This window comes from Limulus polyphemus, unplaced genomic scaffold, assembly GCF_000517525.1.
Source record: "Limulus polyphemus unplaced genomic scaffold, Limulus_polyphemus-2.1.2 Scaffold588, whole genome shotgun sequence".
Classification (NCBI taxonomy): Eukaryota; Metazoa; Arthropoda; class Merostomata; order Xiphosura; family Limulidae; genus Limulus; species Limulus polyphemus.
In genome coordinates, this window is record NW_013666198.1 from 423,841 (window position 1) to 444,006 (window position 20,166).

At 29.4% G+C, this 20,166-nt stretch overlaps 1 protein-coding gene across 1 annotated transcript in view; it reads left to right on the forward strand.

Annotated features, from left to right (window-relative positions):
* Positions 1 to 12,785, forward strand: part of LOC106459292 (HORMA domain-containing protein 1-like) — a 39,386-nt gene extending 26,601 nt beyond the window's left edge. The window contains exons 8-15 of the mRNA XM_013918903.2: positions 2,795 to 2,921; positions 4,096 to 4,216; positions 5,712 to 5,788; positions 6,422 to 6,604; positions 7,209 to 7,366; positions 8,588 to 8,729; positions 10,558 to 10,656; positions 12,678 to 12,785. Of these exons, the coding sequence (XP_013774357.2) occupies positions 2,795 to 2,921; positions 4,096 to 4,216; positions 5,712 to 5,788; positions 6,422 to 6,604; positions 7,209 to 7,366; positions 8,588 to 8,729; positions 10,558 to 10,656; positions 12,678 to 12,785 (1,015 nt within the window). The remainder of the gene's footprint in view (positions 1 to 2,794; positions 2,922 to 4,095; positions 4,217 to 5,711; positions 5,789 to 6,421; positions 6,605 to 7,208; positions 7,367 to 8,587; positions 8,730 to 10,557; positions 10,657 to 12,677) is intronic.
* The last annotated feature ends 7,381 nt before the right edge of the window (positions 12,786 to 20,166 follow it).

Sequence of the window (20,166 nt, forward strand, 5' to 3'; positions counted from 1 at the left end):
GGTGGGCATCCCTCAACACCAACCACTACCGGTCTCCCAGAGGCTGACTTGTTGGTAGTATTCTTCTTACACTGGCTCCTCATATGTCCTTGCTCTCCGCAGTTCCAACAACCTTTCTGGGTAGCAGCTTTTCCTGACATGGCATCTTTCCTGTGTTGAAGTTTCCAGCATTGAGCTCTCTTGTTCCCTGGTTTGTAACAGTGCCAGCAATGTCCCTCAAACCTCTCTGAAAGCTGACCTTTTCTGGCATTGAATCCTGATGACTGTACCAACCTTGGTACCTCTGTGCTGGACTTAACGTAGGATTCAAGTTCAAGAGCTCTTGCCATTGCATCTTGTATAGTAGAGGGGTGTGCTTGCTTTACTTCTAGCTTCAGTTGTGGACTGTCCAAGGCGTCTACAAACTGATCCCTCAGCAACAGCTAGAGGACATCGGATGGTGCAGTTGAGTATGCCTTGTATGCCATACTTTCCAAGTCCTGTGCCAGCTCTTGCAGGCTCTCCCCTTTAGCACAGACTCTCATCCTAAACCTAGCTCTGTAGACTTCAGACTGATTTTGGGTTCCATACCTGAGTTCTAGAGCAGCTACCAGTGCTCTATAGTTGTGCCTGTCATCTGCTGACAACTGTCCAAGTATTTCCAGTGATTGTTTCATCAAGCTCATTGCCAGATATACTGCTTTCTGCTCCTCCGTCTATCCATTCATTTCTGCCAGGAGCTCAAATTGTGCTCTATATGCTTCCCACAGTGCCTTCCCATCAAATTCCTGTGGCTTCTTTTGTACTAGATCACCCCTATTGCTGACATTCATATCTGAGATGTGACTTCTAACAGGATTGAAGATGTCTGCATGAGAGTTTAGCTGCGAGGTCTGGAAGGGGCTTGCCATTGTCTGGGTCTGATTAAGTCGATGGTTAATGTATCCTCCTTTTGTAAAAGACAATAAATCATCTTTTAATGTATTTAATTCGTTTTGAAATTTACTAAGCTTTTCTATTTGTACATTTTGTTTCCTTTCTTGTTCTAGTTGCCACTGCTGTAGTCTTTCTTCTTGTTTATTTTCTCGTTCTTCTTGTTTCTTTTCGTTTTCCTTCAACAACTGCTGTAATCTCTCTTCTTGTTTCTTTTCATTTTCCTCCAACAACTGTTGTGATTTCTTTCAACAGAATATACACTTTCATGAGTCAAAGGGCAAGGTTGATGAGTGGGATAGCTGTCCACTGATGACTGCAGGTTCAACAGTGCATTCAGAGAATAGAGGGGATAATGTTCTGCGTCTTTTGTTGATTTGACTAAGATTTTCAATACTGGTATAGGATGCATAGCTTGTCTGATGCCACAGGATCTGTTCATTTTGTGGTGGCACAGTACCATTCCCCAGATGTTCATGAACATCATTGACCCCCTGCTGCAGAGCATCTATCAATTTAGTGATAGATTGTTGCTTAGCCTTCAATAATGTTTTTGCTATATCATTCTGACATATTACATATTTGTTGAAGTTTGTTGACTTTAGTGTCCTCTTTGAGGAAAGCTGTAAATTTGATGGTTTCTCTTCATCTGTCTGTCAGCTCAATCTGCAAAAATATGAACAAACACAAGATCTTAAGATATTCAGTTATTCTTTTAGTGAGGCTTAAATATTCATATACTCTTATCTATTAATCAATTTTTAATTAATACTTCTTAAATAGTTTTATGATGTCCACTGGAATAAATAAAATATTAGAAAAAGAACTGTCGAGATGACTTACGTCTAGGAAAAAAACTGACACCATAATTTGACTCCACTGCATGTTGTACAGTGATCAGGAAGGTCCACTCTCCCCAAATCTGCCATCAAACCTTTTCTGTACACCTGTTTGTATAAACTCCTTTATTAGAGCAAATACACAAAATGGCTCCGAGTCTAAAATGTAAATACCAGTAGCCTATTGCCAACACTATTATTGTGAAGCCCAACGTTTCAGAATAAAATATATTACAGTTTTTTATCACTACTTTATGTTCACACTAAATTAATTAAGTTTATCTTTAATTTTATAGCAGTGACAAATAATTAATCTTTACTTTATTTGATGTTGATGTAATACTAATATTAACAGTAATAATACAATGATTTATAACCTACCTATAAGCTGAATTTAAAACTAATGGATTTAGACTAAAGTCAAGTAAACAAGATAATCCTTAAAACACAAAGAGACAATTAAGTAGTCTTTAGGTTGTATTTGTTTAGTAAAACATTGTATTTAACCTGTTTTTTGACTTACCACAAAGATGAATTACAGTTAAGCCTAAAAAGTACAATTACATGTCCTAATCCTATTCTAACATTGTTGTACAGATTATACCACTAAGCTCTAATTTAAAATTTTAACCCTACTATTTTTATTTACCAATCTTACTAAATCTAGGTAATTTTTTGTTATTAAACCCAAATCACTAAAATTGATAATCTTAATATTAAATAGTATTCCAAAATCTATAACAGTAAAACAACTTATCTTTCCAATGTCTTCTCTCTTCCGTAAGTACAACATGCAAATAACATATTTTAAAGTTATGATTTCTTATTGATCTAATAGTTACAAATTAACTATTGTAACATCTAACATCTACTACATGTGTATGCATGTTTTAAGTTTTGCATTTGTCTATATAGTATCAGGAATTGTATCTTACACTATCTAAGACTTTTACATGACTGTACTCAGCACCTTAAATGCTTCTCTCTTAATTTTCAAAGTATGCTTAAGAGTAATTTTTCATTATATGCATATTTGTTGTCAGATTGGAACTTCGAATTAAAACAGATAGAAAAAAATTTGAAGAACCTGAAAGCCATACTGTAGAAAAGGAAATATTACAAGCAAGTGATTTGAACATTGAAAAACCTGACAATGACTGTGAGACTTTGGTAAGTATTTTTTAATTAATAAAGTTTGAAAATCAGTAGCAATAAGGTAAAATAAAATTTTATATATTTCATACAAACATTACTGAAATAGGAAATTATTTTGTAAATAATTCATTTCAGAATAGTCAGAAAAGCACAAAGAAATGAATAAACACATAACTGTGTTGGCTATTGGACATGACAATTCATATACTGTTCTACTTTATTCAGAATTTTAATATTTTGTAAACTTAGCAAAATGAACTTATAATAAGAAAATAGAATGTAACATATAGTCGTAGAATAAAAATATTTATTTGTAAATAAGAAATCACATACATTTCATAGAATAGAAATTTTATAAATACTTGGTACATATATTATCAAGAATACAGCTAACTTTGAAAGCAATTTGAGCAATTTATACATCTATTTGAAATGTAATATATATTTACTTATGAGGTAAGCATACTATAAAGATGATTGTTTGATTTTTCAGGTAAGATATGTTTGATGTGATGCTTACTGAATTAATAAGGGATTCCATAATAGTACTATTTAAGCAGTGTGATATGACTTAAGAGGCCTGACAATATTTTAGATATTCTATATTCTTAGTTGATATTTTAATTAAAAGGAATTAATTTGTTCAATAGTTTTGAATTATCAAATCATTTGTCTTTTATAAACGACATGTTATGTAAAGATCATTTTGTGGTATTTATAAATTAGTTAGTTAGTAAACTTTGTGGCTAGGTGATGCTTCAATCATTTATTCTTAGACATTTCAGTATGGCTTATTTTAGTGTACCACATACCTTTGCAAAAAAGTTCAAGAAGCTGCATATACAAGGAATTTAATGTCAAAATTAATATAACATGGCCTTTCTTAAGTAATTACTCCATTAACCAGCTTACATGCATAGACTCATTATAATCACAACAACTTCTCTTCATGCACTTTGTGTTACAATATAGTAATGTTCAGAAGCAAAATCTAGCTTACTGAAAGTACAATTTTCACATCTTAATTATTTGATTATCAGTCAGATCAGTATTTAAGGAAATGTAAATTTCAGCTAATTCTGTCATCAAAAATGATAATTTTGTGTATAAAATCCAAGTATTGTTTTTAGCAGTAACATTTTCCATATGGTATTTTTTTTGCTATTATTATCAAATAACATTTCATCAGTTAGATACCACTGGTGCAGTAGGAATTTCTTCAGTTATTACTAGTTTAGAAGAAGGTAGAAAGCCACAACAAGATATACCACAGTGTGATACCGTACCATTTAAAAGTCCAACAAAACCAGGTTAGAAACATATTAGAAATTAGGAAGATGCATAAAATTCATCATATCTGTTAAAATAATGTTTTATTTTTATCTTTCTTAATAAGATTTACTGAAAATCAGTTACTAAAGAATATTAGCAGACAAATAGACAGTTCTTCTTATGAAAAAGAACAAAAAATGATAAATATTTTTGAAACTGATAAATAATAGCTCAAATAGTTTATTTGTAAATAAGTAAAATCAGTGTAAAAATATTGCAAGATGCTGTTTCATCAATTTAACCTACTATTATTTAAAAAAGTATATTTGCACTTAATAAAGTATAGTATTTCTTAAAATTATGTTCGTTACAAATAATTTATGGAAATAATAATTGTTAAAAAAAGTAATTAGTGTCATTGAAGACAGAATCTATTGATTAATATTTTTGTTAATGTTTTTATACATTTACTTTCTAAAATATTTTGAAGGTTATTGTAATTAAATGGAATTGTTGGACTACTTAACAAACATTTTTAGTGTAAACTCATTATTTGCTTTACAAACCATAATTTCTTGTTGTGAAAATGAATAAAATGTTTGTCAAATATATGTTTCGTATAAAGATAGTTGAAATTTTGCTATTGAAAGTATGAATTAATAAATGAATTGAGATAATTAAATTTCAGAAGAGAACAATAAAAAGGAATTTATTTTTGAAAAGAAAGTACAAAGCATTTTCCAGAAGTGTTATACATGTTACACCATAAATTAACATATATGAATTGTATTCATTACTAGCTGGAGTACCTGTCCCCTGGAGGGAAGTTATGTAAATTCATGATTAATGAAAGGTTATCTTAGGACATGAAAAGTTGTTTCCCTTATATGTAAAACACAAAATGTGAAACCACGAATTTGCGTGTATCTCTGCATGAACCAACAAACCTTCATGTCAAATTTGGTGAAGATCCATTAGCAGAAGGCAAAGTAGTGGTAAAAAAAATGTGAAAATGCTCATAACAACTGCGAAACTGAAAAATTGTTTGTATCTCCCCATGAATCTTCATACCAATTTTGGTGAAGATCCATTCACACCCTGCAAAGAAGTTACATGGACATACAACGGACAGTAATATTATATATATATATACATATACATTCTAGAAAACTTACAAGCATTTTATTCTAGCTGCTAGAGTAAAAAAAAAAGAAGAAAAATCGTGTTATAGTTTTATTTGTGTCAATTAGTAAATTATGTTATATTATTCTGAAGTTGAAATCACTTGTAATTGAAAAACTCTGGTCCTTGAATTAGAATTTTTTCAAAATTATATGTAGCAAGATAGAAATATATGTAAAAACTTTATGCACCAAATTTATGAGTATACATAAAGATGTAATACATTTTCATTTTAATTCTGTTACTGTTTATTTTTTCACAGACTTTTGTACATTCACTATTACACACATTCAGACATTGCTTGATATTTCCATTTCTAAAAACTGTATTTTTTGTATTTATTACATGAAGAAGAAAGTCATGGTGCCATGTGCAGTGTTATGGGCACTAAAGAGCAGTTAGTAAATTGCCCTTGCTCTTTACAAAAGGTAGGATTTGTGCATAATTTTATACAAAAAAGCTAGGCTAAAGTTACTATGTCTTTATCACTTTGTTATTTATATTGTTGTTTGCCAACTTATTATTTAAAATTTACACCTTATTATTAAAAGTAAACTTAATTTAGATCTAACATTATTTTAGTCTACCTTACTGTACATATGAAACTATGGTTCAGTTATAAGTTTGTTTGTTTTTTCATTGTACCTGCATGTAGTTTATGATAAAACATACTACAAACTAAATTTACCAGCTTTATAATGATGATAACTATTGAAACTGTATGTTGTAAATTCTTATTCTCTGAAATTCCATTGTCCCTTTATCTCTGGAAATTGATTATCATGAATGGAAACAAATTGGAGAAAATAAGTCATTGATTTTATGTATTAAGCACCTATTATCTGTTATTATTCTTTTGGCAGGTCAATTAATATAATTATTGTAAAACTGGAAAACAAAGCAAAATGTGTGCTTGAACATTGCATATTGCTTCTGTTAAGTAGATCAGGTAAAACAGGTCTGAAAACACAACTGTATATTAAAGAACACTGAAATGTTTGATCCTTTTGTCTTTCACTTGTAAGTGCTTAATAAAATTAATTCAAGCATACTCATTGCAGGTTGATCCTATAATGCTTACTTGTGCAGAATGTAATGCCTTGCAGCATGGGATGTGCTATGGAATAATGAAAGAGGAGAATATACCAGTTTGGCATATATGTGAAGAGTGTGCAAGTAAGAAGAATGAAAGAAACCAGTTAACTGACCATTACTTGTCAAGTCTCCCTGTAGTTGAGAAACAGGTTTGACTTTGAAGTGCTTATTATGTCATTGTAATGAAAGTGACAGACAAGAGAAATAGAAAATCTTGTCTCATTATAATTTTGAGAAAATTAAGAATACAACTACAAAATAGGAAATAAAACATTTAATATTATATACTAATGTGTCCATGAGATTACTGATGTTGTTTGAAATATCACTAGGTTTAACATTATCTGTAACTTAATCACCTATTTAGGTTAATTAATAATTCTGTTTTTGATTAAATTACTGATGATTAAATTCCTATTCCAAAATAGAAATGGAATTTGTGTTGAACAGTTTTGAAGGAAATATTCTTTTTCACACACTTGGTAATTACATAATTTAACATAATTTTCTTTGCTTTAAGTTATTTACCTTTCATGTAGTTTACTTTTTAATTCTTCATTATTTTCATCTTACCCATACTTAAACTAAAACTTTTAGTACAAATAATAAGAAAAAATGTATAGAGCTGGACACTTGATATTGTAAGATAATAGAATGTGATGTATGTTGCATACAGTAGTGTGTGACACTGAAATATTACATTTGTATTAATATATTAAATGCCAGTATGTAAAAACACATCTTAATTTACAGGCATTATGTATTTGGCGGCGTACTTTGGTCTTGTGTAGTGAGCTGACTAATGTTCAAGCTGCTTATCTGAAGGAGCAACTGCACATTGATAAAAATGTTGTTGCTTGTATCCTTAAAAGACTTGAAAAAGAAGGTTATATTGTTTCAGGCAAAGGCCAGTGAGTGTTACTAATTTTCATTTTTAGTGTAAAAGATATTTATATTTATGTGTGTGTTATCACATTATAATTGGAATAAAATGTCAGTGGTAAGTGTTAAAACACTGTTGTTAACAAAACTGAAAAATGAGAAGCTATTAGATAATACAAATGGAATTTCTTGTAGTAAAAGCATAGCCACTTCTAATCATATTTCTAGTTTTTAATGTTAAAATAATGAAATAGACCAGGGTGGATTCAATCAGACAAGTGCAGCTTCAGACAAATATTTAATTTGTGAAAAAAGTGTTAACTGTAAAACAAAAGTACAAAATCCAGTTCACATATAAGATAGGAGCATGCTAGATATACACTACTGTTTCAGTTTCATGTGAGTGTTATGAATTAGATAATTTATATACCATGAATGTATATTTAGTTATTTTTAGAAGCAATAATTTATTGCAGGTTTATATACCTGTTTATGATTCATATATTGTGTAGTTCAATAGTTATGAATTGGTAATTGTTATATTATTGCATCATGTTACCAGAACCTTCAGTTTTTTTTATTTTATTTGAATATTATTGCATAATAATATCTAGTAGTGTGTGGAACATTCTAGACCTCTGTAAGGGTATAAATATGCAATGAAAATTTAGTTTGATAAATAGATCTAGAACGCGTGATTGAGAGTTTAGCCATAAAGAGTATATAGTGGCAATTTTTAAAGTGAAATTATCACAGATTATATTGTAATAACAGAGTAGAGAGAATAATTCATCTTGTCAAATTGTGTTCCAAAATAACTGAACCAGCTTGTGTGGACTTTGCCAAAAAAGAGACAATTATTTAAAGCTCTGGATAAAACTGTGATAACTAACAATGTAACAAACATTTATATATAAGTTTGACTTGTTTTAATGTATTATTTGAAAACAAGTGGACTGTGTGCAGTTTCTTTATAACTATCAACAAGTAGAAGTAGGTAAAGTTACATTTTTTATATTTTACCAGACTCTTCAGTATTATTAAATTTGAGTAAATGTCTGCAACCTTCTAAAAGGTTTAGAGAAACTTCAGAACAATTAACAATGTAAATCCTATGTCAAGGTTAAGATATGGACCTGCCTTTTATTTTGAAGTGCTTTTAATGATGTTCAACCATCTAGGGTAAAAATAAATTTAAGATGTATATGAAAGTGATTAAATATTAAAAGTTGTTTATATATATATCCTAGTAATAGATATAAAAAGACTGTGAAGAAGAAACTTATTATCTCTGAAGCTTTCCCAAAATACTTGAGACCAACCAAGCAGCCTTTAAGTATGGAGGACCCTGAATCTGAAATATCTAATGGGCAAGACAAGAATAATTGTCAGGTAATAATTGGTAAATACACAATACCTGAAGAGGATATATGAAATGTTGAAACTAGTATCCATATAAATTATGTATTGATCTGTTAGTGTGGATATAAATACTTTTATCCAGTACAAAAAGAGTTTACATTTAATTATCATTCAGAACATGTAAATATGATCTGGAAAGGATGGTGCCTATTTGAATAGAGCCATAAAAACCACAAAAATATACATTTATAATTTTTCTAAACTGTCAAGCTGGTTGAAGTGCAATAAATACAAGCACTATATGATAATTAGATGATATTTTTTATTTTCTCTTAAATGAAAATGCTCAGAAAAAATAATTCAGAGCTGTTCATCTGGAAGTTGTTCCAAGTCTTACTTTTATGATATTTTCAGAAATTCATTGCTCGTACATCTGTCCCTATAATTATAGTTTGTAACAATACAAAAATGTTTAAATCTGCATCAAAGGAATTTAATAAACCCATGAAGAACCATTAAGTAAGCACTTCAAATGGGTATTTAATTTGGAGAAGGGACCTTAGTGAGGAAATACCTTTCAGAGATTGGTGAAGTCTCTGAAAAGACATTTGAGGAAACTGTTGGTACTATTAATCTGTCATCTGATAAGCTTACAACTGTGGTGACTGAAGCAGAAATGATTTTTAACTCCTGTCCTCTCTCATATGTTTCATTGGAGGATCTTGAAGAACCTCTTACACTATCTTATCTACTTTGTGATCAAAGGATCATGAGTTCACTGGATAAGAGTTCCAACATTTTATTGAATTATGGACTCTGTGGTTTCTTCAGTGAACTTGAGCAAGAGATTGACCCACCTTGGTAAAATTATGAAGCACTTTTGGAAAAGATGGATGAACAAGTGTTTGTTGGGACTCAGAAATTCCTATAGCTGAATTAGCAAGATAACAGGATCTGGAAGTGTAAGAGAGGTAGATATTGTGTTAGTCCAGGATGGGAATTATTCTAGAGGATTCTAGAAACTTGGTAAGATTGAGCAGTTCATCACTGGAGCAGATGGCCTCACTATGGGAGTTACATTTGAATTTGGTACAAAAAGGTAAGATGCAGTTTCCTGAAATGTCCTATTCAGTTTTTTTTCCACTGGAGATAAACTATAATGATAACTTGCAAGATAATGAGAAGGAGCATAGTGAATTTCTACAACAAGATCAATGCAAGAGAAGAGCAGAAGTGGAAGCTTGAGAGAAGCTGAGAAGACAGGGGATGGCACGACTACAGTTTTAACCAAACTCATTGAACTTTCCAATGAACTCTATGTTATTAAACTCTGAATGTGAAACTATTTGAATGTATATTAATTGCATTGATTGTTCAATAATATGCTGTTGGGCAACAACTTGTGGGGAGGGGGTAGTGTGAATGATGTTATATCACATTTTGTTTTAATATAGTTATAATAGGGTCTCCAAGAGGGAAATCAAGAACTTGGCATAGGCATGTGCATATTTGTTTAAAACAAAGTGTGCAAAAACATTTTTCCAAAGATGTTATTACTTTAGAATTTTTAATATATTGATTGTAGCCTCTACATTTTACTTTTTTGTCACAGACTTTCACCAACTTTGTTCTATTATATTTCAACCATAGTTCTGAAGTATTGCTTTGCTTTCAGGAATACATTTTCTGTTATGTAAGAATTTTTTTTGGAAGAGCTTATACATAATCTCATTTCTTGAAAGAGATAAGATGCAGTAAATAAGCATTTTCAATCAGAAGTTTCTAGTTCTATAGTAAAAGGTGTCTGAAATTGTTTTTAACCTTACAGTAAGATGCACTTTATTTCTGTTACTTGTAGATAGAAAGTTTAACAGATGAAACAGAACAACTTTCATTGCTGAACAGCAAAACGTCTTCAAATCCATTAACTAAAGATACCAGAAAGAGATTTCTAGAGGTGATAACATATTTCTAAAGTATAATATTAAAAATTTTTTGTTCCTAGATTGTAAGGCACAGGAACATTTTTTTTTATGAAGAGGTATATTTAGTTCCAAGATACATATTGAGCCAGATTTGATAGTACCTCAACAAATGCAAATAACTTTAAATACCCTTGCCTAGACACCTTGTTCTCATTGTGGTATTCATAGGTAGAATGTGTTTCATATTTTTTGTGTAATGCTCCATAAAAGGACATCTGCAAATAGTTGTTCTAATATTTTTAGACTAAAGGAAATTCAGCTACTTAACATCACCCATCACTAACTTTTAGGCTACTCTTGACTCATTGAGTAGTGGATTATGACCATCAGTAATGAGCTGCAAACCTTGAATCTTTCAATTCATGGTACAAACAAGCTAACCAGGGTCTTCTTACAATGAGGATGACATTGAATTTTTGATTTTTTATTTATTTGTCTCTTGATTCTTAAGCATTTGAAAAATAAAATGGTGCAAGTATATATCTTAATGAAAAGTGAAGCTATAAAAATGATTACAATATTACATTACTAAAATCAAGGGGTTGATTCTCTGTGGTGGACACAGCATATAGCCTAATGTGGCTTTGCTCTCAAACAAACTACAAGACCTCAAAATTTAGAATCCTTTTTAGATATAACTGATAATATACTTGCCAATACACAAAATTAATACAGTCAAGTTTCACAGCCATGGTTATCACGTAATGGACTAAACAAAATTTTGCTACAACCAGAGTCAATAAAAACAGCTTGTTGAAATATAAATTTCAAACAACTAGAATGAAAATTTTATCACTTCCAAAACACAATTAGTAAACTTGTGCCTAGCCAGGACTAGGTACAAATGTTAATAATTAGTACAACATAAATCACAATGTTATTAATTTCAAGAAACATCAAAAGAATTAGGAAACAGAACCAGAAGAAGAAAAAATATAATTCACCAGAGAATAACACAATATTCGAATCTTAAACCATTATCAAGAACAATAATTATTTCTAACCATATCTCGTGAACTAATTCATTTTCAAGATCAAGGAAGGCTTTTTATTAAGTGGTTAGACCATGAGGTTACATTATATGTGACTAGCTATTACCATAAATCTATATAATCTTTCATAACATTAATATCTGTACATCACTGCTAGGGGAAGCTTGTGTCAGTTTCATAATACATACATACGTACTCAAAATCAACATGTTCTAGACAGAAGGTGAGTTAGCACTTCAAGGTAACTAAAAATTTGTAGTTGAACTCAACTTGTAGTTGAAGGAATAACGAATGATAAAAAAAAACCATAACAAAATAAAGTAGAATTTACTATCTCACAATAAGTTGTAATATGACAGAAAATCTAGCTCAAATTCAACAGACTTAAGGTAGAAGCATTTGTCTGTTATGAAATTTTATCATTAATCAGACTAATAAAAATGTGTATAAATCAAAGTTGTTTTTCTAGTTCCATAAGTAATCTATCCCAGCTTACATATGTCATATTATTATTTAAAGGGTATTAATTTATTGGTATGATAAAATATTTTTTAATTACCATTGGCATAACTTATTATAGAATAACTGCAAAAGCAACACACATGAAAAATTTGGTAACAGTTGTTTATTTTTGTAATTTGACATAACATATTATCAATGTTGCTTTACAGTGTGTTTCAGTATATATATTTTGGAACAAAAAAAATCAATCTTTAAGCTTGTAGTTAAGTCTTATATTAACTTTTACTTTGTTTTACAAATTGCAGTGTTAATACTTTTTCTGTTCATGTACAGAAACATTTGATCAAAATATAAAAAAAATTGTACCAAATCTACACTATGGTGCATAAATATAAAAAAAAAGTTTTGGGTGTATTCAATAGAAAATAGTGTTTAAAAAGTAGAAATTCCAATATGAATATGATTTATAAAATATATGTTAATTGTAAAATGTCTTGGATCATATATCAAATGCACTAAGGATGATTTTTTCTGTGCAGGAGAAATCCATGTTTGAGGTCAGCGATAGTCAGGACACTGTCTCAGAAAGTACAAATAGAAAGAAACGGAGAAAGTCAAGCATCTCTAAGATGGGTCTTCCTGTGTAATTTTTTCTCTTTGATACTTTGAGTTGAAAGAACAGAATAATTATGTTTCAGTTTTTAACTTAGTGTTTTTCCAACACTTACTAGAAATTATTAGTATTTAAAAATATTTATTAACAAATTTTTATTTACAAGAATTTATTAGTCTGTGTACATAATATTAACTATAAACTAAGACCTGTTTATTTTTAATACTTTGAGACTTAATGCATCACCTTGATAAAACAATAAAAAACAAAGACTTTACCTTGTAGTGGGCTACATATATTTATCCACATTATTAAATGTGGAAAAGTACTTTAATTAAATGTTAACATATATTTCTCTCTTTCTTTATTGAAAGCTTATTTCACTTTTTTCTATTGTTTTAATACAGAATATGCAGTTAAATTACTAAATTGCTACATTTCCATTCAAATGACACTCATATATTCAAAAAACATGTCAGAAAGATATAGTTTTAGTATTATAAAGAAAAGCATGATTTAGTGTCTCACATATGTGGTTGATCAGGTCTCTGAAAAGTTACATTTTTCTTAGAGTAACACTAGATATAACCAATAATATGAACAACTTTACTGATGTTAAGGTTCTATAAGAGTATGAGCAATATAAATTTCAAAATCACAACAATATACATGTATTTTATTCTTTAATCATTTTTTCAATTTCTATACTAAAATCTGTTTCCATGTCAACTAGTTTTAAAAAAAATTCAACTGTAAATTTAAATACATCTTGTAGGCGTTTTTCATTTTGGCTTGCTTGAGTAAATTTGCATCTTCGTAAATAAATTAGTAATATAAATGCGTTGGATATAACTGTATGCACTGTTTTCATAACAATATATTGGGTAATTGTTCACAATATGAAATATCCAATTTATTTGCATGAGGAATATTGACTAAGTACCGAAACAGCAAATTTTGTATAAATTTTTGTATGTTGAGTAATTTGAAGGTGCAAATAATTGCTCTTATGATTGATAATGTACAGTATAGCTTATTAAGAATAATGTTAAGGCAACTTGACAAAAAACGTAACACTAAAAGTAAGTTCCTTCTTTCATAAAGAGTATAATAAATTTCATGTTTGATACAATTTTTATTATTTGCAATGATCAAGCTTTACCGTTTAGTAGAATATACCACAAATATACTTTAAAAGCTTTTATAACTACAGTTTCTAGGCTTCATTTGATAATTCTGATATCCCCTTCTTCTGCTTTTGGCTGTTGTCTATGTCAAATCAACTGTAAGTTATCCCATAATAATGATATTATACTTTTAGTTATGATCAGTTCACTTGCTTTCTCTGATATATGTATATTTTCTGAGAAAGGCTCACAACAAATGTTTACTGTTTACGGATAAGTTTTAATTTGTTCCTTTCTTTGATAGTTTCATATTCTATTGAATAATGTTTTTTACTAAATATGCACATACACACACATGCTCTGACATTGTGGGTTGCATATTTCTTTTTAATGTCTGTTTGAATAGAAGGACAATTATAGTCAAAGTTTTATGCCTTTTTATAAATTTCAACAAGTATTTTATAGTGAGTGACATAAGCATTTTTATTAAATAGTTATGAACTTTAACTAGTATTACCCAAACTGAAACAGCAAATACTAACATGTTTTGTTCAGTTGTTGGCTACCTATGATAAATTCAATGCATTATGCCTAATGTTGTAGTATTTAATTCACAAAGACTAGAACATAATTATAAAATCAACTCCAATATTAATTTGTAAAATCTCAACTGAGGTCACTGTTTAATAGAAACCTAGTTACACTAAAGTATGTGGATTGTTATATAATTTCTATAATAAAGACACATAATCGCTTAGAGAACCAGTATTTTGTTTTAGAATTGATAATTTGCATTAGTGCTGAACTGAAGGAAATGATACAGCTCAGATATGACACAAACTGGAATGATCACAGCTTGAAAATCACAAATAAGCCAAAAGTTGTATGTAATTTTATAATCGTACTACCAACTAAATATGTTTATGTGAACAGTATATCTACTACAACTTATTTTTAATAACCTACTGATACACATGAAACATATGATCATATATTGAAGTATTAAGATGGTATTTGCAAAACAATTTTTTTTCTTCTTATAAAATAACAGCGTCCAAAAACTGTAAGCTGAAATATACAACAGAAAAAAATGGTTCTGCAACACCATTTCAATATCACTATATTAACTACATAAAAAAAGTAGCAATAAAACTGTAACCATAAGAGATAGTTATGAAATGGTTGTATAAAGTTAGTTTTTGGGGTACTTTCTTGGTGGACAAGCTCTCTTTACAGATTTTATAGCTATACAAAAACCAAGAAGCAGAGAAGGTTACATTGTACCCTGAAAAAAATGGATATTTCTTTTTGATTGTTCTTGCTACTCTCCCAGAATGCTCTCTTAAGAAGTCAAAATCTCCACATGCCTTTGTGAAAAATGTCCAAGGCACTCAAGCACTTAGTTTCAAAGTGTTTTTTTTTATCATAATACGGAAAAATAAAATCTGAAAAAACAGGGTATGACATAAGTTTCTTACTTAATAATGATAAGGTTTTTTTATCTAATGAAATATATTTAAAATGCTAATCCTGTATACTAATTGTTAATAAGTAACATTAAGTAAGCTGTTCATTGAAAATTTTATTTCTATGATTCTGCTATATTTTCAGTAGCCTTCAGTTTTTTTAATGGTCTGATGTTTTTCCTGGAAATTAACTAGTGTTTTTTGTTAATAGATACAAGTGATCAAAATAAGTATGCTACATTGTTGGGATATATAGGATTATCACGTTTCATATCTGGTTTTAGTGATATAGGAATTTAAAAAAATGTATTTATTTAGTTTCTATGCAGTTTTAGCATAAACATGTGTTTTAGAAAATTGTTGAGGTTGCCTATTTCTAATCATTTCTTTGTGCTCTATAGTAGACTAGATGACTGCCATCACATGACATTAAATGCTGATTAATTTTTCTTCTGGAAATTATATCTAAATATATGTTTTCTGAAAATATTTCCTAAAAATTCATTAATTATAGTAACATGTATGTATAAAGAATGTTTATCCTTTTTATAGTATTTCAAAAAAACATTTTGTAAGTGGTCCTTGATTTGAATTATGACTTATGTATATTTTTCTGTTGTTTTCAAATTTTCTTCTTGATAGCCTTGAAAGCCTTATAGATTGAACCATGCAAAATAAAACATCAACTGGTTCTCAAAGAAATATTCCTACATGGTCAAATGTCTGACCCTATGATTTATTAATTGTGATGGCAAGGCAATGAAATTTTTGGTAAAGAGTAAATGCATGAAGGTATAACTTCACTTAAAATATACTTATAAATTTTTGACTACATTTTTAAAAATCTCTTACTTAAGGTGAAAAACATCAGTAACAACATATTGTTGCACTATCTATTTCATTAAAAAGATAATTAAGTTTTTTTTGACACATACAGCCACTGGTGTTTATTATGTAATATGATATTATCCCTCATTTAATTTATATTGTATTTGTTGTAAATATAGAAATAAATATATAAAAAATAATAACATTTAACATAAAATTCCTACTTCACTGGGATTCTAATGTGAGACTTCCACATGATAGTTGACTGTTATAATCACGATTTCATCCAGGCTTTGCAATCAAATGTTAACAAATATTAATAAACTGTCATGTTATTGTTGTTTTTCCCAATATTGTAATATTTCACGCTAAATATAATGAATTAATAATTTAAAAAGTTATTAAAAAAACCCTGCTTGACTGAGGTTCTGCTGGAGATAAACCACTGAGTCAATTTAAATGTTACCAACAGATAGTCAAGCATTAATGACAAAGAGAGCATTACAAACAGAGAGTGGGTTTTATGTATATATAGACAGTCTTATCTGGCCAAGAGAATATTGAAGTAACATAGCACACACATTGAAAGGATCAGTAACTGTAATATCTTTTGCTGGCTGAATTGACACTGGAGTAAATCTGAATTCTAACTTTGACTGAGTTTAAAGAACAAAAAGAGATTGGACTAGTATACATGCATTTCCACTGTTGATAATTTGAATAGAAAAATGATGAAGGTAATGTTATTAAGATATCACTTGATCTGCTGCTGAAAAGATCCCTGGTCAACTTCAGTCAATGTAATCTACTTTACAGCAATATTTCCCACAAGAAAGCACATGTGACACCAAAAGGGAATGACCCAGAACAATAAGTAACTACAGAAAATAGGAATTTAGAAACATTCCTTGACCAATGTTCTGTTGTTAAAACTATACAAACAATCCTGAAGATTCTTGATGAATTGAACTGTCCACCTTAGTAACTAAAAAAAGTAAGAAATACTAGACAAGTATCTTCGTACCACAAATTCACATTTGAATTAATGCACCAGAATTGTTTTAACAACACCAAATGATTGGCATTCTTACATTGACTAATGAGTAACTGAAAAAGTTTTTCAATGTGTTACTTATATTGGAAATATAAAAAGTAACTGACTATAAAAGCAGTGTGTACAAATATTTCTTAGACGTATAAACATCAGCATTTATGTACATAAATATAAAAGCAGATTATTATTGTTATTGAATATTTAAAAGTTGTTTAAAAAGTACCATACAGAACTTAATAAACCAGTTATTTAGAAGTATATCATTACAGTTAAGTTTTACTGAAGATTTTAAATATTCAAGTTGACTGATATAATTATGTTACATATTATTGAATAAGATTTACACCATTTTTAAACAATGTCTCTTATCTGTAGAATTTTCATTTTATCTGATGCTGTATCAAATGCCTTTTCCAGATTTCAAAATACAGTCAGTGTTTATTCACCACTATCTAAGGACTCAAAAGTATTTTGTGTGAAATTTAAGAATGCCTCCTCAGTATTTAATTCTTCACTAAATACATATTAATTTTTACTGAAATAATTGTGTTTATTTAAAAATCTTGTCAACCTACTTTTTACTATTTTTCTACTACTTTAGAAAATACAGGTAATGTTGAGATAGGTCTACAATTCATATAATTATTCCTATCACTTTTTTGTATGTCGCAATTACTACAACCTTTCTTAACTCCTCTGAAAACGTTCCCATTGTTATAAATATATGCCAATGATTTTATGATATAATGTATACTTTACTTTTCTTACTGAAATTCCTGAACTTTTCTGATTTTTTTAGGCTCATAACTATAGTTTTCACTTCTTTATTACATGTAGGAAATAAATACAAGGAATTATTGTTTCTCTTTATATTAAAGGTTTTACCTGGTTTATTATAAGTTTGTTTTATAATCTATTTAACATATTTTCTTAAATTTCTAATTACCTCATTTTCATTTCCTATATGTCACTATATACACAATTAGGTTTCATTCTCTCTGTTAACAGTTGATATTCTATGTGCAACTTCTATGTCATATTTAGATTCTTATATGAATTTTAATAGTAGTTTTTTACAAAATCTCATGTACATTTTTCTCTTGGTTCTTATGACAACCATTTATTTCCAAATTTTAATTCCTTGAATATTGATTTAATTAACTCACAAGCTTCCTATCTAATTTGTTTTCACTATTTTCTAAATTTTCAGTCTCCAGTATATTATTTTTTGCTCTTTTAACTCGTTTAATTCTCTAGTAAGCCTTAATAGAGAATTTATAAACTCATCAATCTTATTTGATGTATATTCACCTGCTGTTATTTTTGCAGTTTACACATATCACATTAATTTCGTTTTTACATTTTTCATATATTCCATAGGTATCTCATCAAGCTGTTTCTGTTGAGGGTATCCTTCTCCTTCAGTTGAATTTCTTCAACACCATTTTTATGTAATAATTCCTCGTCCTTCAGTTTTATTTCATTACATGGCAGCTCCTGTTCTCTTGTACCTGTTTTCCTGTTATCATCACTATCATTTACTTTAGACTGTTTACATTACCATTTTACTTTTCTTTCTTTTGTTAATTTACGATATTGATTTTCACCAAATCTAGCAAAGCAAAAATAGATATATTTTTACATTTCTCGGAGGATAACAAAAGAAAATAAAAGTAGGAATATCCAAGAAACTGACTGAAGCATATGAGAAGGTTGTCCACCATTTCACAAATGTGATGAAAATTGTCATTGTAAAAGTAAAAATCACTTGTGCATGCATATATGTAATAACCGGTTGTCTTTGTGTAGATAAAATAACAATGATTATACATAAAAATTAATAATAATATCTCAGTATAATAATGCACAAATGATTAAATAATTGGCAAAACATCAAATACTTTGGCTGCAATAGGCAAAGTTTGTCATTCTCAAGGAACGGTTTGTTTGTTGTTAAGCACAAAACTACACAATGGACGTTCTGTGCTAAAAACACAGTTTTTAGTGTTATAAGCCTACAATGAATCGTATGTCTGGATGAACTGAGTTTAAGTTTTCATGAAAGTGCTTAATGTAGTTATCACCAGGAGATAAAGCGAACATGCATATAGTGCATACAGAACAAGATTTTCATACAAATCATTGAAAAACTTATGTTCACAATCATCCATGGTTTTGGGCTTCTGAGCTATACTCTAACTCGTTGTATAAGTTGATATCTTACCTTAGGCGGGGAATCATCCTCTAATCTTTTAGATGATGAGTATGGGGCTCTATTTGTTGAAACTTTGATGAATATAATTTTTATGTAGAAGGACACCATATGTTGTTGTTTTTCTTTTTCTGTTTTATTTATTACCTTAGTAAAATATTCTTTAGAGTTTATTACCATACATTTACTTAGTGATGCTAGTCTGTTAATTAAATTTTGGGTTAAAGAATAGGTTGAGCTACTGTTGCAAGCTACATTTCTTTAAAAGATAAACCCTCTTCGTGCAGTTTCAGGGAGACTAGGGTCTGGGAGAAATGATAAAGAAGATGAAGAATTATTACTTTTTTTTTTCTATTTAGAATTTTAATTTTCTTGATTTTTGTTTTGACTTGTGTCGAAATTGGTTGGGTCAAACAATAGACTGGGATATGAACCCTCACATAACTGTTTATTGACATGGTCATTGTGCTGTGTTTTGTTTAAAATTACATTTTTGTCAGCTTCAGTTATAGTACGATTTTTATTTTCTGCGAGTCATTTAGAGCAACGTTTCTCAACCTTTTCGATACCAAGGACCGGTTCGCTACCTCCCTAAACTACGGGGGGTACAATGAAAAACAACTAATATTTACCTGTAAATATTTTGTCAGTTTTTGTTTGTTCTTGTGAAGTCCCACTGAACGGCCAAGTGTTTGTGACGGACAGTTGGTCGAGAAACTATACTTTTG